Source organism: Apus apus, chromosome 5, assembly GCF_020740795.1.
Source record: "Apus apus isolate bApuApu2 chromosome 5, bApuApu2.pri.cur, whole genome shotgun sequence".
Classification (NCBI taxonomy): Eukaryota; Metazoa; Chordata; class Aves; order Apodiformes; family Apodidae; genus Apus; species Apus apus.
The window spans coordinates 8,027,407-8,055,219 of NC_067286.1; the positions used below are offsets into that span (position 1 = coordinate 8,027,407).

At 40.4% G+C, this 27,813-nt stretch overlaps 2 protein-coding genes and 1 non-coding gene across 4 annotated transcripts in view; all 3 read left to right on the plus strand.

Moving 5' to 3' along the window:
* QSER1 (glutamine and serine rich 1) overlaps positions 1–8,890 on the plus strand; it is a 49,153-nt gene extending 40,263 nt beyond the window's left edge. For both annotated transcript variants that reach the window (XM_051620585.1, XM_051620586.1), the window contains 3 exons: positions 2,517–2,669; positions 4,025–4,120; positions 4,757–8,890. In XM_051620585.1, the coding sequence (XP_051476545.1) occupies positions 2,517–2,669; positions 4,025–4,120; positions 4,757–4,897 (390 nt within the window). In that variant the 3' untranslated portion in view covers positions 4,898–8,890. The remainder of the gene's footprint in view (positions 1–2,516; positions 2,670–4,024; positions 4,121–4,756) is intronic.
* A 1,704-nt stretch (positions 8,891–10,594) lies between these two features.
* On the plus strand, positions 10,595–10,666 carry TRNAP-AGG (transfer RNA proline (anticodon AGG)). Its single transcript has one exon. It is a non-coding gene; the product is annotated as a tRNA-Pro (tRNA).
* A 7,596-nt stretch (positions 10,667–18,262) lies between these two features.
* Positions 18,263–27,666, plus strand: DEPDC7 (DEP domain containing 7). Its single transcript, XM_051620595.1, has 9 exons — positions 18,263–18,337; positions 20,518–20,905; positions 22,792–22,922; positions 24,329–24,518; positions 25,248–25,462; positions 26,524–26,666; positions 26,858–26,983; positions 27,084–27,162; positions 27,349–27,666. The coding sequence occupies exons 1-9, from the start codon at positions 18,265–18,267 to the stop codon at positions 27,561–27,563; spliced, it is 1,560 nt and encodes a 519-aa protein (XP_051476555.1). The 5' UTR covers positions 18,263–18,264; the 3' UTR covers positions 27,564–27,666.
* The last annotated feature ends 147 nt before the right edge of the window (positions 27,667–27,813 follow it).

A 27,813-nucleotide genomic window follows, 5' to 3' on the forward strand; every position in this document is an offset into this window, starting at 1 on the left:
TTGTTTTGCCTAAAGATCTTAAACTTTTACATGAAACAGCTGTGTTGTGGAGCAGATGCCTGAACTTGAAGTAGAGAACATGAACAGAGTAGTGTAAAACCAGGACAGATGGACTCAAGAACAACTTGTTTGTGTGCTCTTTCATGTATCTTCAGCATGGAAGACTGGGGAAGGTGGGGGTAACAAGCCCATATTACAGCAACTTTGACATGGTAATAAAAACAGGTCTGGATTTGGGCAGGGAAGAGAGCAGCCATACCATGTCAGTAGAGAGGGTAAACAGGAGGACAGTCACTGCATTTCCTACTGTTCCCACCCACCCTCCAAGCAACAATGCAGATTTCAAAAGGGCAGGTAAAGTGAATTAAGGTTATTTTCACTCCTGTCTGAGAATTAGTTGTTGATGTCTATAATCAGACTGATTATTTCTTCCTTCAAGAGTTTTGAGACAAACAACATTAAAGCAGACCTGTCTATAAACACCATCAGACCAAATTCACTCTTTCAGCTGTCTTTCTCCTGTCCCCTTATGTCCACACTACAGAAGCAATTGAAGAATTAGTTGTTTCTTTATAATGCTGTATGCTTGGTTTTGAGAGCTAGGTGAGAAGGGAAAGAACAGCAGACTTGAAACTTCTGCTTTTTCATAATGAAATCTTTAAAGGATCTTTCTTCCCCCCCAGCCCCACTCCTGGTAGGTCTTACGGGACACCAAGTGACCTTTTTCAGGGATGAGAACATCATCAACCAGTGGAACAGCTTTAATTCACAGGATTCTTGAACTTTTTTATTGTTAGTTATGCAGTTTTCCCAAGAACTGTACAAGTTGTACCTGCCTGAAAAGAATTTCCTGTGGCTTGCTTCTTACAGTGGAAAGGCATGGGGAGGGCTGTGTATTTTCAAACCATACACAGAGAGCCTCAGAGAGGTAGCATGTAAAATCCTCCATTTTTGTTTTTCTCTCATAGTAAGAGTTTGTGTAAATAGTAATTTATATTGCTGCTTCTTTTAGACATATCTATGCAGAGAAGATAAGCCACATTAGGGTAGGATATGAATTTGTAGAATTCTGGTTATATTCACAGGACACACAAAGTAAGAAGTATCTTTTTCTCCCAGTTTAACGGGAAAAAAACCTAATATAATCATCTGTAATACTAACATGTAGTTACAGCTGCTTATTCAGTTGGATTTCATAACTCATATAATAGTTTTGCTGTGTATTCACTTAGAAGCAGATTATGTACCATATCTAAAATTAGCTTAAGCTTGTATTTCACAGTATGGTCTGCAAGAATGGGGTTAAGGATGTAAGGAAGAGATCTGCTTTTGATGTAAACTGTGAAATAAAAAGCCTTTTATGTTTGCATTCTGGTGTGAAGGTATAGCTTATGCTATCCTTGGGTCAATATTTTGGATAAAAGTGAAATGGTTGGTTGTCATCATGAAGGCTATTACAGTGGATAGAAAAACTAAATAATTTAAACCTGTTGAAGTTGCTGTTCCAGTTGGAAAGCATTGCAGTGAATTGTGTGCAGACGGGCTAGCTAGCTGAGGTTGCTGCTACTACTAAGCAACAATCTCTGCACAGTACATTTTATAGCTTTTTACTGAGAGGATTTTTTCATAAAGCAAAAAGCAGCTGAAGTGTATATAGTGCTAAGAAATGACGGGCAGGGGAGGTTGTTGAATTCTAGTCCAAATCAGGTCCTTAAGCTGCAGCGTTGATACATTTTTCTGTATGCCTTGTTTTTTTCCCTTATACTGGAATATAATAAAAGACACATATATTTCATTTAACTTGAAATGCATTTTTTCAGGACCAGATTATATAGCATAACAGAACTATTTCAAAGCAGCTGCTAATGTAATGTTGTATGTGTACAACAAAGTTGTGTTCAAGGTTACTCATGCAAATAGTGTAGAACTGAAGCTGGTAGAAGTGCAGTTCACTGCCGTGTTTTAACCTGTCTTAAAAATGTGTGCTTTTCTGAACCAGCTGTGTACTTTGTTGTGCATAAGCCTTTCAACCTTGCATATGTGATAAGATGCAATTCATTTGTGTTTTGCAAAAGCTGGGACAAAACCTATGAAGACATTTAGGCATTCCATCCCTGCTATAATTGTCAGACTTTCTGTGCCTGACTAAGCATTAAATACTCGGGCATCTCCAGGTCACTCAGCTTTAGAGATTTTTGGGGTAGAAATTGAATGGAAAGCATCTTAAAAGGTTAAATTTGCCTTGTGGAGCCTGTTTCTCTCTTTCTAATGTAAGAATCACGGATGAGAATCTGAGATACAATAAAAGCATCTTCTCATCTTGAAAAATTATAGCAGTCAAGAGCAGATAGTCATGCTTTTAAACTGTATCAGATCTTTGTGGAATAATAAATTGTTTTAGAAGAGGCTGCACTCTAACTTTTCAAAGAAAAACGGCCAATTTATCAGCACTCTTTGGGGTCTGGCCCTTCTTGAATTTTTTTGTCATCCTTTTTCTTTATGTGCTCTGTTTCAAGAATGCTTTGGAAAACTTTCCTGAACTGACAGTGATCACTCGGGATTCTAAGACAAAAAGTGGAGGAGTTTCTGTGTCTAAGATCAAAATGAATGGCAAAGCTTACAATAAGAAAACACTGAGGGCTTCTAAATCGACCACTAAATTAGCACAGGTGAGTTCAGCAGGTTTATTTCTGCCACCATCTGACACCATCACCACATTTATATAAAAGACTGCTTTGTGTTTAGGTTTTTTGGTAGATTTATCAAAATACAATGTCTTCGTTGAGTGAGGTGCTTTGTCTGTAACAAGAAAATCTTAAAAAACAACCTTTAAAGTGGTATTTTAAATAATTGTTTTAACTCATCTGTGAAATGTAGTTATATTCCCGTAGGGAGACAAAATACAAGAAGTAATTTGAAAATTATTCCCCTATTTAAGTTCTATATTTAGACCCAAATGCTCTAATCCTTTCTATGTGTACAGGAAGCTGTCTGTAGCAACTACCCCAGGTGGCAGAGGATGAAGCAGTGATGTGCTGCTTCCCTCCTGCAGGCAGCTGCCAGGGGCTGGATGGGGAGGGCAGAGGTGAGCTCTGCTGTTGCTGTAACATGCCCAGCAGCAGAGCCCTGCTAGAGCCTGCTCTGCTTCTGTCACCACCAGAGCAAGGACTGAACTTCAGGCCCATTTCTACATAGGAGTCAGGTTCCTGAACTGTTGCAGAAGCAGCAACATGTTGCCTTCAACGTTGCAATTGTGGCAAAATCACTGTGTAGCTAGCTCCTAGTGGTAACAGCTTCTTATACTTGCTGCAAAATATCTAGCTCAAAAGTGAAAAGTTAATACTGTAAATTTCAGGTAACGCTTTAAAAAAAATGTAGTTCTTTGTTGCTCCTTTCCTCGTTTCCAAAGACAGAACAAAGCTGTTCATCTTCAAAAAAAAAAAAAAAAGAAAGAAAGTGTTAAAAACTCGTGGTAAATCTTAACACTTTAGCATTGTTTCTTTTCACAGTATTACTAGAGAACACTATAACTGATTTTGCTAGGTACTGACTCACAGTAACTTACCTCCCAGCACTAAACAGTGGCTAGACAAATGGAACTGTAAACACGACCCACCCTCACATTTATTGCCAAAGTAATATAAGCATAGAATCAGCTCTTCTGAAGCACAAACTATGCCTTTTTGCAATTACACCCATCAGATAGAAACACAGTTAAGCTTGTTAATTCTTGCAGTAGTTCTTGAGAAGGGGGGTGTCTTCACTGCTCTAGACTTGCAGTGTATTCAGGAGGACTCCGAGTGTTCTTAAACCTTGTTTTGACAAAATAACATGGTAGGGAAAGTGGACATGACAGATAAATGTGATGTAATATAAATTACAGTATACCAAAATATGTCAAAGCAATTATTAGAATGAAGTACTCAATTTCTGAAAACATATTTGTTTACAGCAGAAAATGCCTTTTGTATCTCTGTCTTGGAAAATAGCATGAATTTACCTAAAACAACTGTTCTTTTTGCAGGAGTTTACAGTAGATCCAGAAAAAATACAGTTGTATTCTTTGTATCACTCACTCCATCATTACAAATATCACATCTATCTAACATGTAAAGAAGAGGTAAGTATTGTTCTTTGAGATTCTTTTACATTCATTGAGGGAATTTATTGAGGTAATTAAGTCCAGCTAGAGGCACTGCTACCTCTTGGTAAAGGAGTATGGATTACGGCCTCCTTTTATTCTTAATTCTTTATGGCAAAGAAAAGGATGTGCTGAGCACGTATGTTGCCCCTAATAGGCACTGCTGCCTAGAATATTTGGACTTGAAGCTTACAAGGTATGTGTGTGAAGTCAGTTTCCCTCAGGATAGTATGTCTTCCTCACTGTCACACACACCAATAAAATCTGTTTTGTTTATTTTGGGTAACTCCTCAGATCCAGAAGCTGCTTTTTGTCGTAGAGTGCCCAATTTTATATTTTTTTTTAATATATATTTTTTTTTAATCCTTGGTGGAAGTATTGCAGGTAGCAGAAATACGAGAGCTGAGCTCTGTCTCAGTTGCTGAGAAATGCATCTTGGGGGGCATTTTCCCGTATTTTTAAAGCTGAAGGTTTTATTCTAAAGAAGGTTTGTATTTAAGTGCAGAGTATTATAAAAATGAAAATTCTGAACTGCTGGCAGCCTAACATGTACATGTGTATTGCATTTCTTTCTCTCTTCCCCTTCCTTGTCTTTTTTTTTTTTTTTTTAAATAGATTTCTTCTGTTCAGAAGAAGAGTGCAGATCTAGGACAGGAAGAGATTGTGCAGCTCTGCATGAAAAATATGAAATGGGTGGAGGATCTTTTTGAAAAGTTTGGTGAACTTTTGAATCGTGTCCAGCAGAAGTGCTCATAACGAAAATGTGTCCCAAATCTCACCTTTTTCTATGGCACTAACCTGGTGGAGCAGAAAGCTCAGAGAGAGGCTCTCACTTCTTTTACGATGCCAGACTGCGTTCTTCTCCGTAGCCATTTTTGTTTCTCTTGATGGAACTTTTTGCCTTGGCTCTTGCAAAGGAAAAGTGATGCTGCCAAGGAAACCAGTCCTTTGGAGATGGAACTGAACGTAATCCTAACCACTTTTTTAACCTGAAGAATTATTTTCTATTTTGTAAACTATTGGATAACTTAGTTTTATTTTCAGAAATGTTTTTGACAAGTGATAAAGCATGCACTACATATACTTTTTCTTTATTGCTGAAGAGGTAACAACACTTAAAATACTACAGATTTTTCCATCCCTGACTAAGCGACAGAAAAGTCAGTGTTGGGCTGAACTCATTTTTGCATGTCTGGCCACCAAATTTAGAGTTTTATACATTTTGTGAACAGAGCCGGAGTAATATCAGTTTCTGCATACGTGTGTTGCCATCATAAAATCCAGAAATGTCATTATGCTTTATGGACTCCTTTTACTATTGTCATGTTCGGGAGACTGAACATGGAGTTGGTGCAATCCTATGACTGCTTTTTGTGTCAAATTATATTGTAATGAAAAGACAATGACCTTAACTATTTTCCCTGTTTTGAAGAAAAAAAAAAATATTTTCCTTTATACTATGTTGTGTTTTTTTTCTTTTGGAAAAAAAAATTCAATTGTACATTTTATCTCACTAATAGTTGTATTTTTCACAGAGAAAATATTGTGGTTAAAATTGTTTCATGTATCTTTGTAATACACTTTCCATTGTTTTCAGTAAATCTTATTCATTTATATGTTGATTTCATATTGTAAACTATATATCTTGAGGTAACCCTTTTGTTTATACAGGTTTGCTTCAGTGTTAACCAGAATAATGCATACTAGACTAGTTTTGATTTAAGTGTAGTTGTGTTAGACACTGCAATTATTTTCTGATACGTGAAAATAAATTTCTTACTAAACTAGCACTTGATTAACCGAGAGTTTAAATGAAAAGCTACTTCACTTTATCTTCGTCAACAAAGATTGATGATTGAATAGACTATATGCAGTGTTAAACACAGCTTACATAATTGTTTGTAGAACTGGCAGTTGCAGAGCTGTTCTCTTTTTGGTGCCTTTCAAGTCTTCAGACATCTTTGTAGCTTCTTTTTTTCTCCCCCCCCCCCCTCCGGTTTGTTAACAGTTGGTAGTGCCACGAGTCACACTCAGACAATGAATGTAATGGGCTCTAATCAGGAGAACATTTTCTTTAAATTTGCCAACAGAATGCCTTACTGAGTCATTCAGAATATGGTATGTACTCTACTGGCGTCCTAAAAAAAGAAATCATGTTGGTCTTTTTTCAGATAATATAGGAAAAAAAAAAGATTCATTCCTTTATCCTTTCACTGCCACTTAGTGCCTTAATTTCAGCCAAGAAAGCAGGGTTCTCTATTCATTGGCCAAATTAAATAAAGTTAATTGCCACGTGACCTTTTTTTCCCCTTTTTTCCCCTGATCCTATTTAGTCGTTAAATATTCATTAGACCTTAGAACTATAAAGAGTTTAATGAATAGATGTGAAAATGAATTTATTTGATCTTGAATAATCAAGTAGAGGTTTGAATATTAAAGTATGTACAGAGTTGTAGCTGATTAGTTATAGAACCTTGTAGGATTTTTACCATATTTCCAAAGCTTTTCATCTTCTAAAAGCAATAATTCTCCTTTAGAATTTGTATGCAGACTACAGTGAACAGAAATGGGCACGTGTCCTTGCCTTTTTTAAAGCCTCTTCATAGAGTGGTTTTGCTTTTAAAAGGAAGGTCACTGTCATGTTGATAGATGTGTTGTGCTACTGCTATGTCTACTATAACCAAGGAGAGCAAGATGGGGTTTTGTTTAGGAAAAATGTACAGATAGTTGAAGCAATCATGAAGCTAATTCCTTTTCACCATGAAAAGAAGGGTATGCACAGGGCTGAAGAGTTGCTATTGTTATGGTCATACCGTGTTGAGTCTGGTAGGAGCTAGAGTTTATATGGTGAAACAAAATGGCAAAGTTGCCAACATTGGTAGCAACCAGCTAAAACTATTTTAATGTAAATATGCACACTGGAGATATAGTAGAGATGTGCCTGGGATACTCTGATGGATACTGGGGCTTCCCAAATTAGTGTATTCCCCTCTTGGTGGGGGTGGTTGGCAGTGTTTGAACATTCATGAGAGTTAGGTGCTTGCCCAGGCAGAGTTCTGCTGTCACATTGCAGTGATATGCACAGCACAGGCTGGGAATTCCTCATCTGTAGTTTTAAAAATGAGGAGAATGCAGACTGAAGGAACAATAACCTTGGCTCCCTGATGGTATAGTGAAGAACTCATCAGACTTTGTGTCTCATATATTCCTTCCTGATATGGCCACAAAGCAACTAATTGACAGAGGTCTCTCCACTTTCTAAATTATTTCTATACTGCTACTGTATCCTTACTCTAGATTTTTGAATCTAGAAGTAGCATTAGGAAGCTACTTGTTTCAATCCAAGTCCTTAGAAGCTTGAAAACAGAAACGAGAGGCATTTGGAGTAGCTTGTCCCTATTTAAAAAGAAGGTAACTTTAGCAACAACCATTTAAAAAACCCAAACAACAAAAAAACTGGCCAGGATGCTCTGCACTGCCATAGAAGGTGACCTGGCTTATTTTTGGCTGTTTTGTTCCCAAGGCCAGTTGAACAAGCACTGTGCCTGTATAAGACAGGAAAAAACCTGTCCTGAGTAAAAGTAACTACCCCAGACTGTTAAAGATGAATATAATGGACCTTCCATCTTTGTCCTGGGCTGCAAAAATGGTGGCTGGATTATTAATTTACCAAATTAGAGTAAGTAAAACCATGGAATTCTCAAGTGCATTGAGGGATCATAAATCAAAATAAAGCTTTGCTAGTGGGATTGAAGAGGTTTTTTATACTGAAGCAAACTTAGGAAAAAAGTAAATGTTCAAATTTTTTGCACAAATACTTTGTTTCATTGCATTTTAGATAATTCTGCACCCACACCTCGGTTGTTTTTTTTCTTGAAGTAACAGTGAGTTCTTCATCCCTTAATATCTGACAGGGGAAATTGGGCACTCATTTGACTGCAAGAGAAGATGCACTAGGAAGGAACAAAACCCTCCTTAGGCTATGAATTAGCAAAACAGAAATTAAACCAATTGCATGATCAATTATTTGAGGTTTAATTCTGCTATTTTTTCCTTTAGTATGGCATCCCCCTTTATACTGGGTTTGTTTTTATTGTAATACAGTGTTTCTCTTAAAGACAGGTTTTCTTTGAGATGCTACTTCCAAAGTTTTGCTAGCAAAAAAATCAGAGACAAAATTGGATTGAAAAACTGTATCTGAAAATGGATAAGAACTTAAGGGTCTTTGAAGTTCTATGACATGTATTGTATTCATATATTGTCAAAATGAAATACTACTTTTTACAAAGTGAAATCTTACAGGCTGTCTTCCAAGTAAATGGTTTCCATAGGGAAATATATTTTAAATGTTATTTAAATATTTACTACTATTTAAAACAGAAAAGCTAAAACTATGGTCACAAAATGTCAACGTGTCATGAACCATTTCTTACTTTGTTGCCAACACTTGACATTTGGTCTCCCTGACACTCTTACATATCTGTGCATTACACAATGCACATTCTGCCATATCTTATTGTTTCAGCTAATAATAACATGTCATTGTTAACAAATGCATGTTTTTTCTGCGTGTCTCCTCTATGTAGGGCAAAAATGGAGCTAGGGCTAACTAAGAGACACTTTATGCTTTCTTAGTCCAGATTTTCAGGTGGTCCGTAACACAATGTATGGAAATGTGAAAAAGAACAGTTTTGTACCATTCATTATGTTATTAACTAAACCCATTAAAGTGAAAACACTTTTTAAAAACCTTACAGTGCTTAGTCATTTATTATTAAAATACTAAGTCTTAAAAAGGTAGATTGTTGGAAAAAAAATTGGCAGTTTAGGTTACATTTTTTTATCTCAGTGTGAAAAAACGTGGTTCTGGGGTGGGGTGGTTTTGCTTCTGTTGCATGGATTGAGCATGTCTGGTTTATGTGGTGGTTTTTGCATTTATGGATTCTAAATGTTCTGAATTAATTTTCACAATATGTCTGCCAGGTCTTAAACTGATATGGTAAGTGAGGAGCCAGACAACTGGGGTAAGAGAGTGATTCAGGTAGTTTTTAGCTGTAGTATTTTATTTTGTTCTCTTTCTTGCTAAACTAGGATATCATCTTTATGTAGCTATGGGAAGAAATGCTGTAGAAGGTTTTCAGGTTTTTTTCTCTACTTGGTTTTGTGCTTTGCTTTTTTTTTCTTCCCTTATTAAAATGAATTACTCTAGATATTCTTGCAAGTATTTTTTACAGACACAGAGGGCTGAAGTCCTGTGGATATTGGTCATGATACATGGTAGGCCTCTGAGCCACTTGCTTGCAGAAAAAGGTGAATCTGAAAGGCTGGAATATTTTGTAATGGTCCTGTGTATAAGAGCTGCTTTCCAAACCAAAAGAAGTATAAAATGCGACAGTTTCCTATGGAGTTGATTATTATTTTCTCAAAAAAAAAAACAACTTTGGGAAGTGGGCAGGCACAGCAAATGTCCCACTGCAGTGTGGAGGCTGAAGCTTTTGATGCTGTGTTTGAGATACAGGCTGTAATTTATTCGGAGTGGTTTTGTTTGGGTTTTTTTAAGAAAAAAAAAAAAAGCAAGAAGCTAAGTATATGCAGTTCTTTTAAAAAACAGGAGCTCCTACCATGAGCAATTTGTTGGTAAGCATATTAGGCAATCAAAATAACTTGTTCTGCATTTGCCTCTCCTATAGAAAACCTAACAAACCTTTGTTTCATTTCCAGAAACTGAAGAACAGAAAACTGATTTACAGTGTTTTGATTTGATGTCTTCTAAAAACAGAGCAATAAATACAGAGGACAAGCTATTATAAAGGAGAAAAATAAAAGGTGAGTTGGGGAAAACAGCACATAAGTGTTGATCTTATTTGTCCTGGGTATGTTTTACATTTCTGGTTTTAAAAGTTCCGCTGGGCTATTTCTTGTCTGTGTGTTTAGTTTCAGTTTTTTGTTGTGGTTTGTTGTTGTTTTTAGCTGACTGATACACAAAAGGTAGAGGGAAGTAGCAATAACAGCAGTGCCTACCAGCAGGGCTGAAGGAGCAGTTCCCTTCTTTTTAGGAAAAACAGAATGAGGTGGGGGGGCTCATATGTACGTGATGGTTCACGTAGGAGGGATCTGAGGAGTACAAAGTTGGAAGAATTGTGGGTCAGATGTGTGGGAGGACATTGGAAAGGAAGAAGAGTTTGGAAAGGGCGAAGCTAGGAGAGCTTTTGGAGTGGAGTTAGTTGAAGAATGGAGGATGTAGTAGTCAAGAGTGGTCCTAGTTAGGAAATAGCTTCAATTAGGCATCCTGAAAGGTGCACGCTAACTGAAAAGTGACAAGCCAGCAACTTGACCTGGTGGCAGGTGAACATTCCTGGTAGAGGATCCCACCCAGAGCGCTATTAGGGTTTTGCCACACGCAGTAATTTACAATATTAATCTGAGTAATTAATCTGAAACATTAATGTAATTGGCTCGTTGGTCTAGGGGTATGATTCTCGCTTAGGGTGCGAGAGGTCCCGGGTTCAAATCCCGGACGAGCCCTTCTTTTGTGAGGGCCTTGGTTACATAGATATCTGGTTACCCCAGTATCTGCTGGAGGGACAATACAGCAAAGCACCAGCCATCCAGGAAGTTCCTGGAGTGCTTTGGTGACAACTTCCTCCCCCAAATGGTAGAGGAACCAACACGAAAAGGTGCTGTGCTGAACCATGTTCTCACCAACAGGGATGGGCTGGTTGATGATGTAAAACTTAATGGGAGACTAGGCTTGAGTGACCATGACATGGTTGAGTTCAGGATCATTAGGGCAGCAAGGAAGGAATGAAGCAAGCTCACTACTCTCCACTTCAAGAGAGCAGATTTTGGTCTCTTAAAGGATCTGCTTGGCAGGGTACTGTGGCACAAAACCCTGGAGGAAAAGGGAGCCCAGGGAAGCTGGTCTGTATTAAAGTATCCCTTCCTCCATGCCCAGGAGCTCTGTCCCAGTGAAGAAGAAAGGCAGGCAGGACAGCCAGGAGGCCTGTATGGATGAGCAAGGAGCTTCTGGACATGGTTACATGTAAAGACAAGGTATATACAGAGAGTGGAAGCAGGGACAGGTGTCCTGGGGGGAGCACAGACAAGTCAGAGAAGCAAGGGATTGGGTAAGGAAGGTCAAAGCATAGATAGAGTTGTACCCGGCCAGGGATGTTAAGAACATCCTTGTTCCCACCCTTTAGATACTTATAGGCATTAATAAGGTCTCCCCTCTGCCTTCTCTTCTCCAGGCGAAAGAGTCCCAGCTCTCTCAGCCTTGCCTTGTAAGGGGGATGCTCTGGTCCCACTACATTGTTTGGCATCATCCTCTCCTGTTTAATTGTGGTGGTTGCTAGTGTGACTCACCTCTGCATTATTCATGTATCACATATTTTTGCTGTGGCAGCAATAGATGAATCGTATGTTAATTGAATAAAAGCTGAAGCATCAATCTTTTATGATGTGTTTAGGTCAAAGTGGTAATTCATTCAAAGCTCTGGGAGAAAAAGGATTTAGATATGTCCTCTAAGTAAAGCAACTTTGGTGGGTTTTGAACCCTCATGGGTTTTTATTGTTGGTCAGCACACAGAAATTACTGTCCCTTCAGCTAAGAGAAGACAGTATGTGAATGCTTTTTATTTGCACCAGTGCAAGGTCCAGCAACTTTGTATAAACAGCCAGGGAGGTAGTTTGACCACAGTAAATGGACTTTGCACTAAAGGAGTTGAAGAGAAAGCTTGTGTGTTCAGTGAGAATCCAAGTGTTGCAATTCTGGAACCGGAAAGGAAAGGAAAGGGCGTACTGGCTGGGGATTGTTACTTTTTTTTTTTTATTACTTTTTTTTTTTTTTTCTTTAAATGTGAACTCTGCAAGTTCTCTTCGAGATTTTGTTGGGTAGCAAGGCTCTCTGCAGGGTCCTTTCAGGGGTGTTTCCCACCCTAAACTGTGGGCCTGGCAAAACACAGAGTTTGGCAGCCCCAGCACATTGTGCAGTAATATAGAATATAGAGGGTGAATTATAGATTCCTACTTGTAGTGTATATAAACAATCAACCCAATCCTCTGCTCTAGAAGACAAGTCTTACATTCAATGTAAATAAAACTGGTGTGTATCTGTTTTCTAAAGGATTCTACACAAATGGTCAAAAGGAGGAATTCAGTTATGCTCAGAAAATCCAACACTTCTCACTTTCCCCCCCCCCTTTATGTCAACTCCTTCTGTCCCATTAAACTGGTGCCACTAGGTGGCTTCTCATTTTGGGAGCAGGGATGTGAAACTTGTCCCTGGTAGATCATTGTTACTGCCTCACAGTGGAAATCACTGCTCATTCAGCTGGACCTCCACAGGCTCTCCACAACGGCTGAGACCTGCTCCCCTAATCTTTTGTGAACTTACCTAAAGCCACTTTCAGTAGTAACGTCAGTTAGTGTGTTTGGTTTTGTGTTGCAATATACGGGAGTTCGTGTTCAGTCAGTTACTGCAGCTCACCTGACAAACAGGGACTCCCAGCTGGGCAGGTGGTTGTATATCCATTATTTCTGGTTGAAATAATCTGATCTCTCTCTCTCTCTGGTTGAACAGGTTTCTGGTGCATAGATGGTGGTGAGTTTTTACTGTTCTGTGAGGAGTCTTTATCCATCACTAGGACCATCCTGCCCTGTGCACATGTAGGCATGCTGTAATCCACCTCAGCTTGTAATACATAATAATTCTTGGAAAACTTCCACAGGAGGACAAGTTTAAAAATTCCTTTAAGACAAAATCCGTTAGTATTACTGAGACTGAGAAGCAGAGGCTTGTCCCTGTGGTTTAGGTGACATTGCTAATAGTCTTTGCCCTCCCTACACTTCCTTAGAGTAAGCAGTCTCAGGTCTTTCTGGCTCCAACTTGCTCCCTTTCAAGCCCCTGTGTGGATCCTTACTCTCAGTGCAGTGGGTTCCACTGGAGGTCAGTGTGCACCAGCTCAGACTCAGCCTGTCTCCTCCCTGCCCTTCATTTGCCATCGCCCTGCTTGACTCTCTCCAGAAGTCACATTGGTATTCCAGCCCAGGAATGGAAGGATTGCACTCCTGAACAATGCACCCTTTCTCCATTCAAACAGTCAGTCATCCAGAAATGCCTGTCCTGGGAACTTGTTTGTTGTTCCAGTCTCTTCAGAAATGCAAGGCTGGAATCCTTACAGATTTCACATCAGTATAAAAGGCTGGATTTTGTGCTTTGGGAGTAAATCGTGCCCATGCCCGAGCAGGGGAGCAAGTAGCCTCTTCCCAGAGGAGGGGTGTGGTTGGCATCATGAGTTGAAAGTTGCAGGCTGGCATCACTGTATCCCACAGAACCTACCACTGAATCATCTTCCTAATCCAAATGTAGATGGGGAATTGGGACTAAGCAGAGAGAATCTGTGAATAACCTGCTCTGCATCAGAAGGGAGAGTGCCAGTCCTCCAGCTCATGGAGTTCACCCCCAAGCAAACCTCTCGTGCCCTTCAGTACAGATAGAACGTGTTACTTATTACCAAGGCAGTTCTTTCAGCTTCCTTCATGTCTGTCTAGCATATCACATAGTCTTTTGCAATCCAAGATTGTATGAATAGCTGTTCATTTTCTTAAATTTGTGATTAATAAAGGTGGAAGATAAAGTTTTATAATTTTTATCAAACAGTTTCAGTATTAAAAAAACCCACATACTGGATTTTGTATATTCATGCCATGAAATAGAGAAGATTTGATAATGTTATGATAACTGTGACTTAAAGTTCTGTAACTGAAGCTGTTGGTTTTCCCCTACATGAGTATGTGACAGTGAACCATATGTTAAAATTTCATTTATCTCATTATTTTTTAATGGAATGGAGCAACATTTTAAGGGTTACTGTTTAAAAGGTTCCTCTTTCATCAACTTCAGCACTGCAGTGAATACAGGCATTGTAGATATTTAAGTGGGGGGAAAAAAACAGAAGAGTAACTGTTCTAAATAACTGGAATATTTTTCTGAATTTTTATGGTAATTATTAATTGCTGTGCATTTTCAGGAACAGCTATGAAAGTTGGGCTCAACAGATCCTTGCAATTATGACAATAAATTTGTATGTATATATAAATTTAAGCTGTGTTGATGTACACTTCATCTTTAAAGCTTATTGTTATGGGAAGACATTTGAAATTTAAAGAAATAAGTTTGGTATGAGAGAACCTTCTGTGATCTGGTGTGTGTATGAGATGTAAGATTAGCATTTGAGATGCAGAGTCTGTTAAACCTTTGGAAAAGTGGGATGTAAATTCTTTTGAAAATAAGAAATTGGATAATATTTTTCTGCAATGATGCCTCTATCTCATACTTAATTTTTGGTGACAAATCAAATTAAATTATGTTTTCTATTTTTTTAGCACATGAAATGTGGGTAATAATTGAACCATTGAACATTTCTTGGATTTACAACATTTTGTTTTCCAGGTTTGGGGTCCTTTCTGTTTTTCTAAAAATGTTGAAATGGAAACAGCCTTTTTCATGGGTTTCTTTCAAAATTCCTGAACTTTTCCCAGTCACTTAACCAAGGATTGATCTGCTGTAGATGAAACAGCAGCACCCCATGCTTCCATCTGTTTTAGGCAACACATCCTCCAACTTTTGTCTTTTTGAAAACAACATTGAATTACTTAATCACACGGTCATTTATTTATTTTAGTTTGTAAGGCCTTTTATTCAATTATATCTCCTTTATTTGTGCCCAGAATACCTGGAAATTAAAGGTGCTGTAAATGCTGACTGGCTGTCCAGCTTTCAAGTTCATCATGGAAAAATCTAGACAGCACTTTACATAAAGATACTCATCAGTTTCTCAGTTTGTCATTATAACAGTTTCCATTTTGCCTTCCCTTTCCCCGTAATCAGAGAAGACTTGAATGTGGGTCTTTATCATAATCTTTATCCTCCAGCAAACCCTGAATTGCCATGAGTAAGCTAATCAGATCCTGAGCAGCAGATGTGCCTGAAATTGTGGCTGTTGAATTTAAATACTCCTTTTCTGCTGCATGGTTCTAATTAAACCCTACGGTTCTTTAAGAGAGACTCAGAGAAATTATTGCAAACTTAAGTCTGTAAATTCTTCAAAAGGCAGGCCACTCTCTCCATCCTGTTGTAGTTGGTAGAGGCATTTCTAGATGACCTGTAAATAAATCAAAATAGATTCTTCTTTTGCTGTTCCTCACTATAAAAGTTCTTTATAACGGTTTCAAATAATTTGACAGAACTGTACAAATTGGGACCCCACTGCCTAATTTGTTAAAAATGCATTTCATCACCATAACTGGATCACCAATTGTTGTTCTGTGCAACTTCACATCCCAAAGCCAACAGTGAAGCTTTCTGTATCATCAAACTTCCTTCACTGGTGCTGTTTATAATCTCCCTTGCAGCCCTACACCCTACAGACCAGGTTTTGAAACATGAACCTACAATAGCATCTGTCTCTCTGGAGTCCTTTTTTGTTTTTTTTCAGCTCCTGCTTTTTGAGCAAAGTTACTGTTCCATGTGCATGTAGGAATGCCACTACATTGGTCCTAAGTCATTTTGTAAATGAATTATCTTAATTATGTCTTTGTAACTGGAATTCTCTTGTGCATCCTGTGTTCAGCTTTAGGAAGGTTAATTTGGAGAAGCCACTGTGGAAGGTGAAGCCTGTTGCACTTTAATCCTGAGATCTTTCCACCACAGTCAAAGGAATTATACCAGCCAAGAATGACCATTACTGGCTGCGTGAGGTTGCATTCTTTAAAATTATTATATAAAGTATAAGTGAATTATTTATATAGAAATACATATAAATAATTGCATAAAAGTATATCTGTGCTTCAGCAAAGTATTTAATAATGGTGGTGTTGTAAGAAACACTAGAAGTTGTATAGCATTTTTTAGCACCCCTAGATGCAAGATCCTGTTTGACAGCAGCTGACTGACCATGTATCTGCCATCTGCCCGTGGAGAAACTGGTGTGGTGTGGTTGTGCTCACTGTGGGGAAACATGGAAGCAAAGGCAGAAATCCAAGACAGACTGCTGATCACCTAGTAATAAAATACAAGGATAAAAAGCTTGTAACCTGCTAGATTAGCAGCTCACAGCGCATTATCCACGGTTCATTCTGTTCCCTGCAAGCAGTATTTGGACAAATTGTCCTCTGGTGTAAGGTGTAATGTTCTCATTAACTGGTTGCTGCACCTCCTATTTGAAAATGTTTGGAGTTCTAAATTACCTCGAGATTGTGGTGAACCGTTGCGGAATGACTGCATCGCTTTATTTCAACAACTATGCAAAAATAAATAGCTTTTTAAAAATGAAAAAGATCTCGGGCATTTACTGATCTGCAGTTAATCTGTTTGCATCCAAAAAAAGTCTGGCATCAAACTACTGCAAATACAGGGAATAAAAACGTATCATGGAAATCCTCATTGACCCTGTGCATTGTATATTTTTTATTAGGTTCTTAATGGCTACTGTCAAAATAGACACCTGTGAGTCAGAGCTATTTTTTTTTAATGGCTTCCCCCTTGCACTAAGAAAGAAATCTGTTTGTCACTTCCTGTTGTTGAAAACCAGTATGAACTCCCATTTTCGAAGGCCAGCATTTTGCTACAGTTTGAATAGATTCCTTTTTCTCTGGGCTTAAGCCCAGACACTTAAGACTTGTTTATCTGAAAAATATCCTAACAAGAACTTCCACCCTTAGAACTCCATTATTAAATATTTTAGTGCTCTGTCAGTGAAACATTAAGAGGTTTGTTTGCCTTAAGTTTGTAGTATCTAGTTCCCTGGATCCCATTTTTCACAGCTTAAAATTAAATCCATTATTTGTTAGTTTGTATCCAATGAACAGCTTTGCAGTGCCCTCCCTTTAGGTGTGACAAATCGGGATAAAAGAAGGCTGACTTGAGCTTCAGTGGGTAACAGATGCCCTGCACTTTATACCTGCTTGCACTGAACACATGAACGGGCTGAAGTTTCACAGAGGGTTTTGTTTTGCAAAGCTACCATCAGCAGTTCAAAAACCTGAGGGCTCAAAGTGGATTTTTGTATCCCTCATAAGATCTGTATGATTCGGTCTTTAATGTGCTTTGTGTGCTTTCGAGTTTGCATGTCATGGATCGGAGTTTGGTCTTGTGCCTGCTCCCGTTGAAATCAGTCCGAAAATACTGGAATTTTATGTTGCTCTAACGTGCTATCAGGGCATCAACAAAGTATTCCCTACTTAGCAGAAAACAATGTGGGATCTCTCAGCAATTTCCTGCAGACAGAAGAAGCTTTCATTATCCTGAATTTAGTCTTTCATTCCAATAAAAAAATTACCCCTGCCATGATAAACAGCTCACGTAAGACATCAGAGGGAGTTGTCAACCGTATGTGGTACGTGAACCAAGCTGTATGTCCTGGTAACAAGCAGGAACACTGTTCAGTTGTTGATCCGTGGGGATGCAAGGGGGAATTTGCGTTCTGTGCTCAGCCCAGGGCTGTGTGCTGCTGCCGGGGGGCAGGGTAGCGTTGCTGTTGCTACTGGAAGCATCGGGGATGCTTCGGCCCCGGTGTTTTGGCACAGGCAGCGCAGTTCCCTGGCTGAGAGCGGCAGCGCTCTCGCATCGGAGCCGTAGGGCTGACAAACAGATTTTTGGCTGCGTTTCCTGCCCTTTTCGCCGCCAGACGGTCCCTGTTCGTGGATCCTGCTGGTGCTCGCATCCGCGGACACCGAATCTTCTACGTCCGTCCTGCCGCGGGCGGGCCGGGACGCAGCTCCGGGGCGGGGGCGTCTAGACGGGCTTGGGCAGCCGTCTGCGGTGGCAGGGGCGGGGAGGACGGGGCGGGCAGCCGAGGGTCCCCCCGAGCCCCCCCAGAGTCCCCTCCAGGCTCCCCCCGGGGTCCCCTCCGCGCCCTCCTCCCCGCGCCCGGCGGCGCTCCCGCCTCGCAAGCCCCGCCCCCCATCACCGCAGACGGCCAATGGGGAAGGGCGCTGGCGCGGAGGCCCCGCCCCCCCACCCCGCGGGCGGCCAATGGGGAAGGGCGCGGGCGCGGCGGCCCCGCCCCCGGCGGGTTACCTCAGGCGGCGCGGCGCGGCAGAGTGCGGAGCTGCCGTCGGGCATGGCCACGGTGCGGGAGAAGGCGGCGGCGCTGAGCCTCGGCGCGGTCTGCAGCCCCGCCGCCAGGCCGCCGGGTACGGGCAGGAGGGGCGGCGGGGCGGGGAGCGGGTCTGCCCTCAGCCTGGGCTCGGTGGGGACAGCCGGCCAGGCGGGGCCGTCCCGTCCCGCAGCGGACGCGGGGCTCTGCGCCTGGCCCCGGCCCGCCCGGAGCTCCGTGCCGGTGCCTGTCCCCGCTGCGCAGAGCTTCCAAAGCTGGGCGCTCTCCGCTGCCGGCGGAGGGAGGTGTTTCTGTCCGGGAGGCCCCGTCCGGGCGTGCGGGGCCCGGCGGGGAGCGCCGGGGGTCGGAGCAGCTGCCCCTGGCCTGGAAGCGGGGCGAGCAGCAGGTGGCTGGTAAAGCAGCGAGAAGGGAAGGGCCGGAGCTCGCTTGTCGGGAGCGGTTTCTGCTTTTTCTTCCCCACCCCGAGCACCTAAACTTTGCGAAACCTTGTCACCTGAGCGCCGTGTTTAACAGCACTTCCCCCAAAAAAAGGTTTTGGGGGCGTCTTAAAGGCCGAGGTGATAAAGCAGTGATTAACAGTGGAATTATTGCAGGTAGTATGCATTTATCTTTATTTTTGGCAAGAGAAGCAGTGTTGCTGTATGTATGTTTGGTGGTATTGGGTTTGTTTGGGGTTGGTTTTTTTCCCCCCTTCCAAACAGGCTGGTCAGCGATCAAAATGTAGGGCTGGAAGGAAATTCTGTGTCCTGCTCTGTTTGCTCTGCCTGCCTGAAGGTGTCACCAGGTTAAAGTGTCAGAAATTGTGTGCTTTGCCTGTCTTGCATTTTCAGAGCTTTGGAAGCTGGAGCTTCTGGGAGGTTTCTGCCTAGTCTGGTTCAGTGCCTCGTATTAAAAAGCTTTTTTTTTTTTTTCCTGGTATAAATCTCTTCAGAAAACAGGTGCCTATTTGATAACTGCTCTGAAGAGAACTGCTGTCCTTTGCAACAGTGTTAGTATGTTCAAATACTATGGTATTATTTTTTTTATTTGTCCCCCAGTCTTCACTGCCCCCTAATTTCTCTCCCTCCCCACCCGTCAACTTGCTAATTTCTGGGCTCTCTAGTAGATAGAGATCAGATGAAAATTCTGGTGCCCAAAATTGGAACGCAGTTCTCTCATGCCACTTCAGACCAAATGGGAAAAATCTCTTGCATCTCTGTGGAAAATGTTCATGGTAATATGTTCCAGACTGAGTTGCATGTTGTTTTTTTTTAAACACTGCATGACACTGTTAATTCATTTGGTTTGAGGTCTGTCATAACCCCAGATGACTTTCTGTAGGATTGCTGCCAATTCCTCATTCCATGTTTTGTCCTTCAGCATTTGATTTTCTCTCCTCTTCCTCTTCTTTCTGTCTTAATAAATTATTCATCCGATTTACTGAGAAATGTATTTTCTAATTCTAGCTTCTCTAGTGGCTGCAACTCTTCCCAGACAACTGCCACCTGCAAATTTTATAAGTATATTCTGTATTTTTAAATCCTTGTGGAGTCAGAGTCTAGCCTCTGGGCAAACTGTTAGTTGTTAGCATACTATTCTTAATCAGATTGGTAAATGAGTAAGAGTTCAGTGCTTTTATTGGGGGATGGAAGGCTGGTTGGCTCAAGGAAGTGGCGTTGAGTACACAGAGCTTAGATCTCCTTTGGATTTGTGGTGGTAGAAGGCTGTTCCATGGGCTAAGTGCCAAGTGAGTGGTTTCTTAAGAGAATTCTTGATCTTGTTAGTGATATGCTAAGCACTGATATTAGGTAGTTTGTGTGTATGTGCAATCTGTTAGGAAAGATTGTTGTTAAGTCTCTTCATCCCTGTCCCCTGCTCAGCTGCACAGTGTGTCTGTGAGGAACTGGGGTTTACAAGTGCACACAGCTTTTGGTTGTGAGAACATGTGTGCTCAGGAGTAGGTTCTGCTTTAGGTGATGGAGGAGCATGCAAAAGGATCTTGCCACAAAAGGACAGATTGAAAAAGTAGGAACTCCTGGTGGCAAAGCTTCAGGCTAGTGTAACCAGAGCAACCACCAGAGTGAGATGCATGGGTACAAGGCAGGCAGGCTTGCTGAGAAAGTAACAAAATGTGAATTCATGAGCGACCCACGCCAAACTGCAAGTCTCAAAGATGTTTAAACCCTCGCAAGATTCATGAAAGCTAGTAGCCAGAAAGGGGGCAGTTCTTTTCTAATTGCCGCATGAATTCAGTCTTTATGCCTTCTGTGTTCTTAGGCTTCAGTCTGGCACAGAAACCATTTGGAGCAACATACGTCTGGAGCAGCATTATCAATGCACTTCAAACTCAAGTGGAAGTGAAAAAGCGTCGCCAGAACCTGAAGTGCTATCATGACTGTTTTATTGGCTCAGATGCAGTGGACGTGGTCTTTGCCCATCTTCTTCAGAACAAGTATTTTGGGGATGTTGATATTTCCCGTGCTAAAATAGTGCGGGTGTGTCAAGCACTGATGGATTACAAAGTATTTGAGGCTGTTTCAACTCGGGTCTTTGGAAAAGACAAACGGTCTGCATTTGAAGACAGCAGCAGCAGCCTCTACAGATTCACAAATGTCTCGAACCAAGCTGAATTTGATAAAGATTATCAGCAGTGTACACCACAAAGGTTAGTCCATCATGGAATGTGAAGATAAGAAGTTTTTAACAATCAGAAAATGTTAGGTGTTCTGGGGGAGAGAAGGGAAAACTCTTGTACAATTACAGGACCTGAGGGGGGGAAAAAAGTAGATATTGTGGCAATGTTTGTGGGTGGAAGATAGGGAGGAAACTGCAATTGGAAGGGAGTAAATAATTCAGCCTGCATAGTTACTTGCTCTGTGTGCCTGTTACCATACCACCTTGGGGGAGGAGGGCAGAAGGGTGGAAATTAAATGCATTGCAGATACTGATCTGTTGGGCTCTAAACCACTATAACCAGCTGGAATTCAGTTGCATCAAATAGGAGAATGCAAAGGAGCAATCTTTAGTCACTGCACACCTAGCTCTGGCATGAGACAGGAAGCCATACAGTCTTTAAAGAAAAAAAACGGGTAAAAATTGGGGGTTTTATAATCTTAGCTTTACTACACTTCAAATTTAGCCTTTTGAAATGTTTTCAACTGTTCTTCATGCATGTATGGCTGGTTCTTAGGCTAGGCAGCAGACTCTTATGCTGTTGTACTATTGCATTCCATTGGAGAACTTGAGGAAAGTGCAATGGTGAGGTTTTGTTTCCCTGTCTCTTTAGGAGAAAGCAAAGAAAATCAAGTGTTCATCTTTGAAAATACTCCTACAGAAACTATGTTCATGTAGTTATGGCAATATAGTTACTGCAGTAGTTCTAGCAAGACATGCTTCTGAAAATGACAAATAGTATTGAGCTAAAAAGAAAACACCTGCTATGATTGAAGTGTTTGTGAGCAGCAAATGTGAAAGTAAAAGCATCAACCCAACTGATGTGAAAACTCTGGAAGCAGATACTAAAAATGGATAGTTCCTTGGTCTTGCTTCTCTCTCTTCTCCCCTGACTAGCTCTTGTTCTGTGCTCAAGCAAACTGTCCCAAGCCTTTATTTGGAAAGGGGAAGATTAACGGCAAATAAAAAATACTTTAATCAGATGTGATATTTAAAAATATATTAATCACAAGGGCTTTTAAAGCAACACTTAGTATATATCAGACAAACAGTCATGAAACGAGGTTATTCATATTCTATTAGTGTAGAACTAAGGTGTTTTTCTTCTGGGCAGGGCACAGATCCATTGGATTATGTTTCTTCATTTAGAGAAAGGAACAAATCTCTTGTTAGGAACAGCTTGTCACATACACAGATACATAGATAACGGACTTCAAAAGGATTTTGCAATGCCTTAAACAAAAGTTATAGAAATTGCAATTAAATATGCTTGGAGAAATAGTAATTTTATGGCTGGAGTTATGCTAGCTGCTTGATAACATAGGAAAGCAGGTATGAGAAGAAACAGCTATCACAGAACTGGTGATGGGTTTCTGAAGCCTTCCACTAGTTGATGGCAGGAGCAACCCTCATAAGTTTAGTAGTGGTGTTGCTGTGGGGCAGCCACCTGCTAGGCTTTTCAAGAATAGCTCCTAATTTTTGTCCTCGCTTGGCCATTAGGAATACTGCCTTAAGACTCTGGAGGTTCTGAGGCAGGATTTTTTTTGCTTTTTAAAAAAGTAATTTCCCCTCATTAACGATCTTCTCTGTGGTAATTGAGGTAACTTGCGAATGCTGGCTGGGACAAGTTCCAAGAGAGGAACTATGCACTTGTGCACAACTGTTGCACATGTATAATTCTTTAGGTGTTGCATGTTATTCTGTGTGACTTGCCTAGAGGAAGTGTCAGGGGGAGCAGGAGAGAAGGTATTTATATGGAGAAAATATTTTTTAAATCTTAGTTACCCATATCTAAATGTTGTTACACAATATACTTGATTTTCCATATATATGTATACCTATATATATAAAAATATATAAACTGTTTTTTAATCTCAGACATGAGAAGAGCATGTTATTTCACTCTACTCCTGTCAAACCAGAAAGCTTGGAGGATCTCTGGGAAAACCTGAGTTTAAGGCCTGCAAATACCCCTCGAGTAAACATCTCAGACAGTTTGTCCCGCCAAGGTAAGCCAAATAACATTGGTGGGAGAGGGAAGCTAATAACTTCTGGACTGGAAAGGCTGATGCCTTGGATTGGAGACAGAGTCAAACTGACTCTGATAGTATTTTGTTTTGAACGCCATATCATGACAAAGGCTAGCTTTATTTCATGGAATGGTTTGGGTTGGAAGGAACCTTTAAAGGTCTTCTAATCCATGCCCCTGCAGTGAGCAGGGGCATCTTCAACTAGCCCTGTCCAAACTGACCCTGAATGTTTCCAGGGGTGAGGCTTCTTACCATTTCTCTGGGGAACTTGTTACAATGTTTCACCACCTTCTTTGCAAAACATTTCTTCCATCGGTTTAGTCTGAATCTACCCTTTTTTAGTTTGTATTGCCCCTTGTCCCATCCCTACTAGTCCTGCTAAAAAGCCTGTCCCCATCTTTCCTTCAGGCCCCTTTTAGGTATTCAAAGGCCACTATAAGGTCTCCCTGGAGCCTTCTCTTCTCCAGGCTAAACAAATCCAGCTCTCTCAGCCTTCCTTCACAGGAGAAGTGTTCCATCCCTATGATCATTTTTGTGGCCCTCCTCTGGACCCTCTCCAACAGGCCCATGTGTTTCCTGTGCTGAGAGCTCCAGAGCTGGATGGTGGGGTCTCATCAGAGCAGAGGGGCAGAATCACCTTGACCTGCTGGCCATAATTCTTTCAATTTAGCCTAATATACAGCTTGCTTTTCTGTTTTTATTTCATCAGACAGAACCCATTGGCTCTAGTTGAAATAAATCAATGTTGAACTTTGTGGAGAAGAACACACAATTGTATAGAGCTTGACTTGAGTTAGAAATATTCTTCATAATATTAAATTACCTGCACTACTACTGTGCTTGACTGGTCATGGTCTATAGTCTACTGTTAGCTAGAACTCTTCCCTAGCTTTTTAATTGTGTATCTGTAGCATTCGGTGCTCCTTCAGTGTTGTGACAGTGAAACTGTTCTTGGCTTCTTGGTCAGGCTAAACCATGATCTAATGTGTTTTCCCTTTGGTTAAAAATGCTGATTTATCCTAGAAGCTCTCAGAATTTGAGCCAGATCATAATTGTGGAGGCTGTGATAAGGATAGTGCCACTGTTACACTGTTTTTAGTCCCTTATCTAAACAAAGACTGCTTGCAAATTAGAGCACAAAGAATGTAAGGCACTTCAGACTTGTCCAAAAAGCAGTCCTCCAACACCTGTAGTTAACTAAACAAATCTCTCTTCTTTTGCAGTGATAAAATACACTTAGAGCTGTCAAGGTGACACTCTGCCTTATTTTTGTAAAATTCATGTTAGATTAGGACTGATGGCAGGACAGGCAATTGTCTTTTTCATAATTTCTCTTTTTGCACATGCTGAATTTCCACGTGCTTTGTGTATTCCACCCTTCCCAGTTATTAATGAAGTATGGCAAGAGCAAACAATTGCTCGTCTGCTGCAGCTTGTTGACCTTCCACTGCTGGAGTCTTTACTTGAGCGCCAAGAGATCAGACCTCAGCTTCCACAGCCAAGGAGGGGCACTGGATATGTCATCACAAGTAACTACCTGGACAGGGAGATTCTCAAGGCTTTCAGTGACTCACAGTAAGTATTCATCACTCACCTCTGCAGCTTTTACACACCTTCTGTTTTCAGTACTGTAAAAAGGAGGATGTGAGGAGGCACTTTTCTCTGTTAGATCTGATTGGTAAATAGCAATTGCTAAGCTCTAAACCAGAAGATGAGAGAGCTTCTGCTGAACACTGGAAGAGACTTTGAATGCAATTATGGTATTTGATAGTACTCAGAGTGGAAATTGCTGCATTGAGGGAAGAACAGAGCATTTTGCTATCATGACATTTTTTTCTTTAAAATGACCTGTGAGAAAACAGGTTAGTTTCTCCACCATATTAAAAAAGCCAAGAATGCTGAGAATGAAACTATACAAATACAGTAAAAAAACAGTCTGAAAAACTTTTACCAATCTAATTCAGATCAAAGTTCATGTTTCTGTTTATCCAGCAATCGTTATGCCCTTGACTAACAGTAGAGGACATCACTAACTTTAGGTTTAACTGCTTGTGACTGTTTACCTGTCTGGGTTACTAATTCTTAATCTTGATTAAATACATAACAAAGAGGTATATGGCAATGATCTAACTGAGAGTGTCAGGAAAAGTATTTTGGTGTGTATGTGTGTCAATTTCTAATGTATTTAAGTACCTACACATGCAGTGAGAAACCAGTTTACCTATTTTCTGTGAAAAACTATGCAAGTAACTCTGAAAGGCATCAATAAGTAATGCTATAAAGTTAATCTACTCTGTCTTGCAGAACAGATGAATGGCTCTCAGCAGCAATAGATTGCTTGGAATATCTTCCAGATTATATGGTGGTAGATATTAGCAGGAACTTGCCTGATCAACCGGATAAAGCAGACACATGGAAGCTACTGCTGTTTGAAAATATTGGTAGATACTATGGCCAAAAAAAGGAGCCACTGTTAAGCCATGCATCTGAAATTCATTCAGGAATTGCAGAACTATTAGGTAAGTAAACTAAAGCTCTGTTCCTGAGCTTGTCTGAGATATGTGCTGATGATAAACAGTATTTACTGCAGCAGCCAAGCTTAACCGTTGACTTCTGCAAGTTGTTTTTTTAGTTTCTAGTGATGGTGACTGTGCTTTGAAATGTTGGTCCTGACCCTCTGCAGTTCAGTAGCTTGTGTTCAGGTCTGTGTAGAATGGCTGTGAAACTGGAGTGCTATAACTTGGTAGTAGTTGGCATCTGTGGAAATTAAATATCTATGAGAAATTAAATATAAATATGACCTAATAAGCATTTAGGCTGTAAGATCTGAAGTGAGAGCTCTGGGGATGCTTTGTGTCCCATTCAGAACTCTCCCCTCCTGTCCATAGAAATGTGCATGTCTTAAAATGCTGTCTAAACATAAAACTTAGAAAGCTTTTGATGTTTTAGTCATCAATTAACATATCATTCCTATTCCTCCTTACTTTTCATCCTTCTCTGCCTTGGTTATTCTTATTATTCCATGTCAGTAGGAGTATTTTGCATTTATATCCTAGTCTTCCTCCCTGCAAGATAGAGGGAAGTTACTAGTACAATCTATCTCATGTAACTCACTCTCACATCTAAGAGGGGTACTCTGCATAGTAAGGCCACTTAAATGGAAACTTAGCAAAGCTCTTCAAAATGGTTTGCAATTAATTCATCAAGCCAACCCATTTATCTAGGACATATTCCTCGTTTATTGGGAGATCTCTATTTCTGCAATAAGAGGTCATTCATTCTCTTAACAAAACAGTTTTCCTTTTTCAGTATTTCACATTCCATTCAAGATGGCTGAACTGTAATTGAGCTTAATTGAAAGTGAGTTTTCTTAAATATCAGGCTAAAAGCCTGGGTGTGGGCTGTTCTTAGATTGTATGCAAAAAGCTCTCATCAGCCTGTGAGAAATTTTTGTGAGAAATTAATTGCTTTGTTTGACCAGTTCTATTTAGAGAGATGAGCTGCTCTTCAGTGACTAACTTAGATGTTTTATTGTAATGTTTAAATAAATATGGTAATAGGTATCTTTATCTTTCCTCAGTGAATGGGAAGATGGAACAATCTTTAGAAGCTGTTCAACTCTATTTGAAACTTCTAGACAGCCAAGTGAGGGAGGAGTTCAGAAGACTGCTGTACTTTATGGCTATTGCAGCCCATAATTCTGAGCTCAAACTACAGAAGGAGGTAAATGTACATACCTAACTTTACACTCACTGAAATCTAGATATCCCAGGTACTGGTCAGAAAACACACTTTGTAGCTTAAATATGTGACTACAGGAAAAGCAGTGACTCTTGAAGAACAAAGGTGATGCCCTTCTTAAAGCAGGGAGACTAATTCTCCTCTTCTGGTCATTATTTCACACTATTCTTTAGAGTGACAACAGGATGGTTGTGAAAAGAACATTCTCTAAAGCTATTATCAACAACAAAACCTTATCCAGAGGGAAAACTGACCTCCTGATCTTGTTCCTTGTGGATCACCAAAGAGATGTGTTAAAAGTAAGTACTAGAAAATGACTAGGTCTTTGTTATCTTGCACGCTTAGGCAGAATTGCCTTTTTCTAAGCTGCTGTTTGATTTTCTTCTCTTTCTGTTCAAGATCCCAGGGACACTGCATAAAATGGTCAGCGATAAACTGTTGGCTTTGCAGAAAGGCCAAGATCCCAGCAAGATAATAGGTAACAGTTTAAATGGAAGTTTTATTCCTGTCATGGACCCAGATAAGAAATAGAGGGGGCTGAGATGATGCAGAAAGACTTGCTGTTACAATTACTAATTTGACTCTCAAGGAGGATGGGCCTGTAGAATCTCGAGGGTTGTTGGCTGTGGTGTTAACTGTCTGAATGTCTGCTGTTTCCTTGCAGGCTATACCTTCTGCCAGAAACTTGATGAGAGAGAGTATCGCTCCAATACAGAGAAGACCACGAAAGATGAGCTCTTGTCTCTATTGAAAGCTATTGATGAAGATTCAAAGCTCTCTGACAAAGAGAGAAAGAGACTGCTAGGTCAGTTTCATAGTAGTAATCCAAGTATTTTCATGCAGTATTTTGGAGACAGAGTTACTAATATGTGTGTGTGACTTCAACTACAGATTACTTTATATACGCCAGCATTGAAAACACTAATATATTTGTAAATCTTTTGTATTTGTGTATCTAATAAAATTATTTTGTGGAAACGGATGGAATTTATATAGTTATTACTAAAGCCAAAGGTACTTAAATTTAGTCTGTACTTAAACTTTAGCTTGGCTCATTCTTAATTGCTGTAGGGCCAAAATAATCCTTTTTTCCCCCTCATCTAAAGCCAAGTCTATTGCCTCCTTCTCT